Source organism: Vicugna pacos, chromosome 7 (assembly GCF_048564905.1).
Source record: "Vicugna pacos chromosome 7, VicPac4, whole genome shotgun sequence".
Classification (NCBI taxonomy): domain Eukaryota; kingdom Metazoa; phylum Chordata; class Mammalia; order Artiodactyla; family Camelidae; genus Vicugna; species Vicugna pacos.
In genome coordinates this window covers 29,473,434-29,484,375 of record NC_132993.1, presented here as the reverse complement: position 1 = coordinate 29,484,375, position 10,942 = coordinate 29,473,434, and the positions used below count along the sequence as shown (strand labels likewise).

The following is a 10,942-nucleotide window of genomic DNA, read 5'->3' as shown; positions in this document are numbered from 1 at the left end:
GATAGCTGAGAGTGAGAATGGAATTCGTGACAATGTAAGAGTAGTTCTTATGTGTGCTATAATACATAAAATGCATGTGAAAAGTTAAAGGAGCTTGTTTTATTGTAAAGGAAACTACAAGTAAGCAGAAAAAATTTACAGTAAAATATTCTGCTGAATGCTCAGAATTCTAAAAATGTCTTGGCTGTTGACTGGATAACTTGCGATTGCTTCATTACCATCCAATACACAGAAGGTGAAATTATTTATGAACAGAAACAGACTCTAAAATTTCATTTGGTAAAAGCAATGTTTCATTCAGTACAGACAAAAAAAGTTTATAATTTACTTCTTGTTTAAAGTAGCCAGCTCATAATAAGCCAAAATTATCCCAGAGAATTGTTTATATTAAAAACAGGCTGAGAGTTGTTGGAACTGTCATCACCCCCCAAATTGGAAGACAAACATTCTTCTTGTCAGGATTTCTTCAGAAATCCCCTGTGCTGCTTCAAGGAAGATAAAACAAAGGTAAATCTAGTGTGCAACCCAAATCTTGTTTAACAGAGTGATTTATCTTCAGACCTACTCACCGGTGACAGGAGCACGTCTATTTTTTTCTAGTTGCCCGGGTTTGTTCATCCCTCTGAACCTAAATTCTGGGAGGAGTAGAGCGTAGGGTTTGAGATTTCGGACGCTGGCATCCATCACACTACAAATGAGCCTTGGCTGGAGCTGAAGGTAAACCTCTCAATCACTTTATGCCTCAGTTTCCCTTCTCTGTATAATACAGACTGTTGAAGGGAATTTGGGGAGATTATGCAGACCTTGGAACAGCGCCTGCCATACAGAAAACTCTCAACATACATGAGTTACCATTAATATGTCAAGAGTTTCCCTCAGCGCGCCACTTGGCCTGTCTTTCTAAATATTAGCATATTATAAATGGCATCAGAACGTGAGGGGCACGGGCCACGTGATCCTTCCAAGAAAGCCACTTGTAGGGACCTTCGGAGAGTTAGCAATAAGACTGGAAAAGGAAAGGCAAGCGCGCCCGCGGCCCCCGCGCAATTTCCCGCCGCGCCCGCGTCCCGGGCGGCGGGCGGGCGGGCTCCGGGGGCGCCCGGGTCGCGGCGGCGACGGCGGCGGCGGCGGCGTGAGCGGCGCCTCCGGGCCGGTGAATCATCCCGGCAGACACCGAGAGCCGCGGCAGCAGAGAGCAGCGCCGAAAAATGGCTGAAGCGGGCACGGGCTTTCTGGAGCAGCTGAAGTCGTGCATAGTTTGGTCTTGGACTTATCTCTGGACCGTGTGGTTCTTCATCGTCCTCTTCCTGGTCTACATCCTGCGGGTGCCCTTGAAAATCAACGACAACTTGAGCACAGGTAAGGCCCCGGCGCCCAGGCCCGCGGCGCTCGCCCCTCCCCCGCCCCGGAAAGTTAGTGCAACTCGCGCGGGGCCGCGGCCGGCGGGGGCGGCGGGGCGCGCGCTCGGGGACGCGCCGCGGCCCGCGCACCGGACGCCCGCGGCCACCCGCCGGGGACGCGGCGCCTCAGCCGGCGGGGCCGGGCTGCCGGGTTGACGGGGCGTGCGGGGGCGGCCGGCGGCCTTCTCGGCCCCGAGGCCCCGCCACCCTGTGGAAGAGCCGCGCCGCCAGGCGGACCCGGCGGGCTGCGACGGCTCCTTGGCGCGACATGCTCGTCGGCAGGCGACAGATGAAACGGAGGTCAGGAGCGAGGGAGTTCCCGCGGACACCCCCTCGGCTGTCTGCGCGTGAACCCTGAGGGCTCCTCAGACTTGGACCGCGTCCTTCCTCACACGCTGTCGGCCGCGGCACGCCGAACGGCCGAGTGTGGTGGGACCCGGCGTGGCTCCCCACGGTGGCGCCTCTCGGTGGGTCGCGGGCGCTCCGGTGCGGGTGCCACCCAGGGATGCCCAGCGGCGTAGCCCCCAAAAGGACTGACCCCGCATCCGGGGCCGGACTGTCGGAGCGGCGCCCTCGGGGGGGGGCCTCGATTTGAGCCCCTCCACCCCCGCCCCCTGGGTTGAGAGGGGAGCGGCGTCGCTCTCGTTTAGTACCGGGAGAGGGATTCTCGAAAGTACTATCAGGGATTTGGATGACGTGTCACGTTACCAAACGGAATGTCAAAGGGACAAAAGGAAAGCCAAGAAATCTGGAATTTATGATAGTTTTAGATGATCTCTACCCCTCTCTTCCTCTTCTCCCCGTCTGCATAAGGCTTTGGTAACTAGTCGTGTCCAGAATCTTAGATAAAGCTCCGCGTGCTAAGAAGTGAGCCCCGCAGGTCTCATATCCACGGTTTTAAGTGCACAAGGTAGTTAGAACAGGATCTGAAACTTGGAGCCAGCTAACTGAATCATTAAAAAACAACCGCAAAGAAAATTCGCACCAACAGTAACACTCCAGAGACAGATCAGAAACTATAAAGTATATTTTGCTGGAAGGGTTACAGTTCTTCTTGAAGTCTGGAATTAGTTGTGGGACTCGTTAGGTCTTTCTCTTTTCTTTAAAAAAATTTCGCAGATCCTTACAGTCTTGAATACTGTATATGTGTTTGTATATGTTCTACCTAGTGTATGACTTACATACTCTTGGAGTAGGGATTTGGAAATACATTTTGCTGCGTGTTGTTAGCTGCATTAGACAGTTTCTAGAACCCTTGAGATAATGTACTCAATTTTGTTAGGAAACTTGTGCTTTTAAATACTAAACCTCAGACAACATGATTAACTTGAACTTATATTCATATTTACATTTATTCCGTAGTATACCTTGGGATGATGTCTTTAGGTTGCAGATAGGATTCTACACCCCAGAATCGTCTTGCCATTTTAATAGGAGCTGTTCAACCCTTGGATTCATTCACCCTAGTGATGATGTCTTTGTGGCTTTTCATCTTTTAGAGTGGCTGCTTATCACAATACTTATCTTCCTTGTTTTAGGCAGATATATCTCTGAGATACTTTGTAGTCCCAAAGTCTTGTAATTTTAAGAAGTTGTTTGAATATATGTGGCAGTAGAATCTTGTATTTATTGGTAAGTAGGTTTGATTTTTTTTCTCCCAAAAAATTCATTGTAGGATTTTTAAAAATGTGAACGTTTCTTATCCATTACACGTTTAAAATTTTTATTTCAGAACACACATTTGTGATACTGTATTTTCGTAAAGTAAGTTAAATAATCATCTGTGTGTATGTAGATGTGTGCATGTGCCCATAAGTGCACAGGCCAGTGCTTTATACAGAACAGGCAAGAAGCAAAAGACCTGTTGGGAATGTGTGTAGTTTTTAAGGAAGAAAAATGTTTAGGTCTTTTCCCAACATCTTGAAATATAGCATTTCTCGCAAACACCTTTGTTAATTTGTATAGGGTTATTTCTCATTTGTGATAAAGGGACAGAGAAAATATGAAAATGAGCAGGCCATCTGGGCTGAATCTCATCAGACACATGGCAGAGGGAGCCTGAGGCTATTTACCCTAGTGTTTACCCTAGTGATGCTGGACTTCTGTTTTCAGTGTGGTTTGAGGCACATTTTCATCATAAAAGGAGGTAAAAGACAAGCACACAGAGAGCACTTATCTCTGTGAGAGAAAGTCGGGGGAGAAGGGGACATTAGACCTTCCTGTGGTGGAACTTGCCCATGCAAGGAGAGCTCAATGGTTCTAATGGGACTGATTTTGCCGTTCCTAAGCCCTGTAGTGCTTGCTCTTCCTATGGCAGGGAAGGCACCTGTCCTTGGAGGGGCCACTAGGTCTAGAGCTGCTTTTAGGGAGCTGTGGGTGGCCTGGGCCTCCTTCCTCAGGGAAGCTGAGGGCACCGTCACAGCGGCCAAATCAGTGAGGCAGCCAGCAGTCAGGGCTTCTATATCACAAGCCCAGCTCTGTACTTGTAAGGTTGTGAAGTCTGGTAAAAATGTTCCTGAGTTGCTTTAGGTATCTACTTGGCATGTTCTTTTCCTTAGCTTGATTACCTGCGGTGACTTTAATGTTTCTAACCTCATTTGTTCACATTTTCTGGTAAGTGTGTTTAATTTGATTTTTTAAAAATTGAAGTATAGATGATTTACAATATTATATTAGTTTCAGGTGTAACAAGACAATGATTCAACATTTTAATAGATTATACTTCATTTAAAGTTATTATAAAGTATTGGCTATATCCCCTGCTCTGTACAATATATCCTTGTAGCTTATTTATTTTATACATAATAGTTTGTACCTCTTAATCCCCTACCCCTGTCATTCCCTTCCCCCCTTCCTTCTCCCCACCGGTAACCACTGGGTTGTTCTCTATGCCTGTGAGTCTGTTTCTGTTTTGTTATATTCATTCATTTGTTTTACTTTTTGGATTCCATATGTTAGTGATAACATAGATTATTTGTCTTTCTCTGCCTGACTTATTTTGCTAAGCATAATCCCTCCAGGTTTATCTGTGTTGCTGCAAATGGCAAAATGGCTCAGTAGTATTCCATTGTGTGTGTGTGTATATATATATACACAACTTAGGTTGCTTCCATATCTTAGCTATTGTAAATAATGCTTCTATGAATTTTGGGGTGCGTGTATCTTTTTGAATTAGTGTTTTTGTTTTTTTCAGTCGTATACCCAGGAGTGGAATTGCTGGGTTATATTGTAGTTCTGTTTTTAGGTTTTTGAGAAACCTCCATTATGTTTTCCACAGTGGCTGCACCAACTTGCATTCCTATCAACAGTGGACAAATGTTCCTTTTTCTCTGTATTCCTGCCAACATTTGTTATTTGTGTTCTTATTAATGGTAGCCATTCTGACAGGTGTGAGGGGAATATCTCATTGTGGTTTTGAGTTGTATTTCTCTGGTGAGTAGCAATGTTGAGCATCTTTTAATGTTCCTGTTTTCCATCTGCACGCCCTCTTTGGAAAAATGTCTGTTGAGGTCTTCTGCCCGTTTTTTAATTGGGTTGTTTGTTTTTTTGATGTTGGGTTGTATGAGCTGCTTATTTACTTTAGATATTAACCCCTTATCAGTCATATCATTTGCAAGTATTTTCTCCCATTCAGTAAGTTGTCTTTTTGTTTTGTTGATGGTTTCCTTTGCTATGCAAAAGCTTTTAGCTTTAATTAGATCCCGTTTGTTTATTTTTGCTTTTATTTCCTTTGCCTTAGGAGACAGGTAAAAAATATTGCTATAATTTATATCAAAGAGTATTTTCCTCTAGGAATTTTAACTATAAAACTGGTTAAAACTGTCTGATACTACATTTAGGTCATTAATCCACTTTGAGTTTATTTTTATGTTTGGTGTTAGAGAATGTTCTAATTTCATTCTTCTTAGGTGTAGCTGTTCAGTTTTCCCTGCATCACTTATTGAAGAGATTGTCTTTTCTCTACTGTATATTCTTGCCTTCTTTGTTGTAGATTAATTGACTGTAAATATGTGGGTTTATTTCTGGGCTCTCTGTTCTGTTCCATTGATCTGTTTGTTTTTGTGCAAGTACCATACTGTTTTGATTACTGTAGCTCTGTAGTATAGTCTGAAGTCAGGGAGCATGATTACTCCAGCTTTGTTCTTTCTCAAGATTGTTGTGGCTATTGTTTTGTCTTTTTTGTTTCCCTACAAATTTTAAAATCATTTGTTCCAGTTCTGTGAAAAATGCCATTAGTATTTGGATAAGGCTTGCATCAAATCTGTAAGTTACCTTGGGTTTAACAATATTAATTCTTCCAATCCAAGAACTCAACATATCCTTCCATATGTTTGTATCATCTTCACTTTCTTTCATCAGTGTCTTACGGTTTTCCGATCACAGGTCTTTTACCTCCTTAGGTATGTTTATTCCTAGGTATTTTATTCTTTTTGATGTGTTGGTAAATGGAATTGTTTCCTTAGTTTTTCTTTCTGGTGGTTTGTTGTTGGTGTATAAAAATGCAACAGAGTTCTCTATATTAATTTTGTATTCTGCAACTTTACCAAAATCATTGATGAGCTCTAATAGTTTTTAGGACTTTCTAGTATATGAGATGTAGTATATCTCATTGGCTGCTTTGTGAACATTGAAAAATCCTAGCATCCCTGGGATAAATTCCAGTTGATCATGGTGTATGATCCATTTAATGTATGGCTGGAACCAGTTTGCTGATATTCTGTGGAGAATTTTTGCATCTGTATTCTTCAGTGATATTAGCTTGTAATTTTCTTTTTCTGTGATGTCTTCATCTGGTTTTGGTATCACAGTGATGCTGATCTCATAGAATCAGTTCAGAAATGTTCATTCCTCTGCAATTTTTTTTGGAATAGTTTGAGGAGGATAGATATTAACTCTTCTCCATGTGTTTGGTAGAATTCACCTGTGAAATCATCTGGTCCTGGGCTTTTGTTTGTTGGAAGTTTTTAAATTCAAATCTTATACTGAAAAATGAATTTTAAGAAAGACAAGGGAGAAAACAAACATATTAGGAATAGCACACATTGGTTAGATTTGATAATTGATTTTTGATGTTCTGCCTTTGAGTTGAATAGGAGAGTGTTAAAATAGTTCTATGATTTACTGAAAATATAATGAACTTTGAACAAAGTTAAAAAAAAAAAACCTAAATTATACTATTGTTAGTTTTCAAGTGAATTAATATCCTAAAACAAAGCTTTTCCAAAAGGGCAGAAAATTTATTGTAGATAGGAGCAGTCATGCAGGATATTATTCAAGAAAAACAGAATAGATTAATTTTTTAAAAAATAGCACCATAACTTATTTTATATTGTGGTGTTGATAACACTTTCTCATCTACAGTGTGTTCTGAGGTTTTCGATGTTGAATTTAAAACATTTTGCATGGAAGCACCTTTTCTTAAATGTGCACCTTTGCCATTTTTTGCACAAAGAAACTTAAGTGATTTTCCAACTCTTTTTCTGTTTCCAGAAAAGCAAGTTTTCAAAGATCTTTTAAATCTTATTTCATTCCTTTTGGAAAACAAATATAATAGTCTAACCTAGGTTTAAGATTGTTTATGTTATAAAACTTTTTTTGGGGTGTTAATTAAGTTGATAAATACAGATGCAAAACTTACATTACTGAATGGAAATATACATAATTTTAGGTGCAGCTCAGATTTGAGTATTTTCGTATTGGAAATAGTTGCTCTAAATTTAATTAACACTCTGGATTTCTTATTTCAAGGATCTTGTTGCAGTTTACCTAGGTTTTTTGCCCCTGCTATGCCTTTTGTTTCAAGTGCTCTCCCCATGTGTAAATTCCACCCATCCTTCAGGGGCCAGTTTGCATGCTGCCTTCTGATCCTTTCACTCAAAAGTGATGTTTCCTTCACTTTCACTGTACATTACCTGAGAGGCATGTTGGCAATTTTTATCTTGCATGAATTATAGTTGTGTGTGTATAATGTATGTCTGTCAGTGTTTGTGTATATGTGTCTCTTTTTCTAAATACATGTTTTATTGCTTTTACTAGACTCTAGTTCTTCACTTTCCAATATAATTTCTTGCACACAGTAGTTCCTTACATTCACTGGGTGAATGAATCTCTAAGTTGTGTTGTAATCAGTGAGTTGGGATTGGAACAATGGAATTGACCAAACACATTACTGGGTACATGCCTCATTTGTTTTCAGCTTTATGTTTTTTAAAATTAAAAAATTTTATTATTGTTATTTTTTTAATGGAGATACTGGAGATTGAACCAAGGACCTTGTGCATGCTAAGCATGTACTCTGTGACTTAGCTATAACCCACCCTTTAAGTTTTCAGCTTTAGAGCAAAATCAGAAACTGTCACAAAAACTTAAGAATTTCTTTAATGGATCATATGAGTTTATGAACACATAAAAGGACAATTTTGTGATTGTCAGCTTTGAGTTGAGGATATATCACAGGCATCTTAGTTGCCCTTACTTATTTTTGGAGACATTTCTCTCAGCCATTAATGAAGCAATCTGAATGATGCTTTTTTTCTTAAGCCCTTAGTCCCCATACATGTACAATGATAGCTTTATATTCCTTAAGATTTTTTTCTGGCTCCAGAATTCTGCTTCAGTGCCTTGGGATAAGTTTCATTGAGTGCAGAGTCTATAACCGAGCAAATACAGGGACTTGATGAACATATATGATTTTTTCCAGGTTGGATTCTAATTCTTAGTAAATACAACTCCAGATTTTATGTGGATTCCTTCAGTGACTTTCCATTTCACTGAAAATAAAATCCAAATATGTTACCCTGGCTTACAAAGTCTGAAGACCTGACCCCTTCCTACCCTTCCTATCTGAACTTTGCCACTCTTTCTTGAGGTCGACATCATCCAGACAGTTGTGATTCTTTCTTATTCTTAAGCATGCCTTGCATATTCTTGCCTTGTGGTCTTTGCACTAGCTATGTCCTCCACCTGGAATGCTTTCCTACTTGATTTTTATGCAGTAGTATTTTTGCTATTTGCATTCACTTCTTTTGAGAGGCTTTTCCTGATGACAGTCTACAGTGACCATTCAGTCACGATAATATCACTGAATTTGAATTCTTTGAATAGCACTTAGCACTGTTTGTAATAGTTCTTGTTTATTTACTTAGTGCATTCTTATAGTCCCCCATGTGACTGTAAACTCCATGAGAGTAGGAGCTTCATTTGTTATGTTTTGTCTGTCTTATCGTGGATCCTCAGCATCTTGAACAGTGTTTGGGACTAGCATATGCTTAGTATGTATTTGTTGAATGAATGAAAAATTATGTCAGTTGGTCTTCGTGACTCAGAAGTAACACCATCCTTTAGAAATGATTTTGGAATATATCATATAGTAATTTCTTATAAGGTTGAGAATTGTGTGTACTAATTCTAAGTTATAAAGATTACCTTGAAATGTTTACTGATGTCCAAAATTTTAATATATTTTTATCCATATTTTAGAAATAGAATTTAAAGAAGGCTATCCTTCTGGTCCATGTTGTAAAGTAAATTTAATAGAAAGAATGTTAAAAATCAAAAATTGATTGCATTGGGAGCCAATTTGTGTAACATAACCTAGAACTTCAAACAAAGGAATTTGCAGAATTAAGTGCTTCCTATTTTATGTGAGGATGGAGCTTGGGATTCTGCCAACATGGAAAAAAGTTCTTGTCTCTAGGAAAGGATAGAGTAATATAGAAGAAAGACTTCATTGGGACATTTTTTCAGAACAGTATCGTCAGGTATTATAAAACTTAACAGAAACATAATATGAAGATGTTAGAAATACTTAAGCACAATTAATTTAGTTCATGTATTTGCATATTCCTTTCTCTAACTATAGAAACCATTTCTAAGTTTATCTGAGAAGCCAGAGTGAAAATGGTATTAGTATTTTAGAAATTGGCTTTCTTGCCAATTTTACTGAAATATTTCTTTCTCCATTAAGTACTGCATATCTATCTCACCAGCTGTGATGAGATGAAAGGAACATTGGATGTAGAAGATTTGATTTCAGATTCCAAGTTACCAGTTGTTGGGTAATTTTGGACAAATTACTTTGTAAAACCTTTTCTTCACTTATAAGATGGAGAAAGTAATCTTTATTTCATAGTTTTATTTTGACATGTAAATGATATAACCTTTTGCACTGAGCCCTGAGCATGGCACATAAATGAGATTAGATTAGCAGCCATATTTGTATACTTGGGTGTTCTAGTCCATTTCACTGACTCTAAACTATGTTCACTGGTTAATTCATTCATCCACTGGTTTGTTCATTCATTCATTTGGAGAGGCGGATGCGTATAAAATTGAAGTCATGTTATTCCTGTTAATTATTATTTGGACACACAGTTGCATGTCAGTTATATTTCTCCCAGTTCCTGCACTTGTTTTCTGTGCTGAATAATTAATATCATCAAATATACTGCCTTGTTCACGATTGCTTCTAGATATATTTTCTACCTATGATCAAAGATCATGCATGGTAGAAGTCACATCTTAAAAATAAGACTGAGTATAAATCTGTTGATTGGGAGTAGGGAGAGATGAGGAATTAACCTTTATTGAGTTCTTACACGATCCAGGCACTGAGCTGCCTGCTTTATCATTGGTTGTTAAGGCTTCCTGGGCTTGTCTGCATGTCTGGTTATATCCCATGTACAGGGCTATGTAGCTGATACTGTCTTTGTCCACGTGGAATGAAAATTGTTCAAAGCAGAACAGGTATTATAATACTAGTTGTCCTATTAAAGGCAGCAACGTAAGTGAACCCATTTAAAAATGTATTTTGCTGGGAAAGCAGCTTAGTTTATGAAAGAGGGTGAGAATTTGGTGGAGACTTTTGGAAGGGACTATTTCTTTAGTATAATCAGAAGAGCTTTGAGAATAGGGATTATAGCATTTTCATCTTTGTATTTCCATCATATGGTCATTTCTCCTGATGATGCATGAATGACTTCGGGTGTTTTTAAGGCTTTCCAAGATTGATGGCACTGGTAGTGCTTTTCTTAGTTAACTTCATCACCTAAGGTTTTCTTTTCTTTATTTCAGAGCTGTATTGTCAATACTCAGCACTCAAGGCTGGGCTTATTATTTGGCTCACAAAGGAAACTTAGAGAGATAGAAGGATTCTTCTGAGGTAACTAGGGCAAGAGTTTGAAGACAGAGGCAGGGAGGAAAAAGAGTGTTCCTGTGTATTCAGAGGAGGTGATTGCCCGAGGTGATTGCCCAGGGTGGAAACTAATGGAGAAATTCAGAGCAGGAGAACGCTAAGAGGAAGAAGGGGTGGTGTGGTATAAGCATGACTGGTCAGATGGGCCACGGCAGCTCAATGATTGTCTTGATGTGGTGCTGGAATGGGATTGACAAAGTGTGCAACTGAACAAATACCCCAACTTTAAGGAGTGCTTATGCTTCTTAAATAGACTGTAATAGACACAACCCTTAGCATTCTGTGAATATTTGTTTAGCTTAAATAGAGTTGCCTTTGGCTTTGCAGCTTGATGAAGAATGGGATGCAA

At 39.7% G+C, this 10,942-nt stretch overlaps 1 protein-coding gene across 9 annotated transcripts in view; it reads left to right on the top strand.

Annotated features, from left to right (window-relative positions):
* The first annotated feature begins 892 nt into the window (after positions 1-892).
* The window catches only part of ST7 (suppression of tumorigenicity 7), a 230,052-nt gene continuing 220,002 nt past the window's right edge, over positions 893-10,942 (top strand). For 2 of the 9 annotated variants that reach the window (XM_072964608.1, XM_072964610.1), the window contains exon 1: positions 897-1,359. In XM_072964608.1, coding sequence (XP_072820709.1) covers positions 1,209-1,359 — 151 coding nt within the window. In that variant the 5' untranslated portion in view covers positions 897-1,208. The other 7 variants (XM_072964606.1, XM_072964611.1, XM_072964612.1 and 4 more) reach the window with 7 other exon arrangements.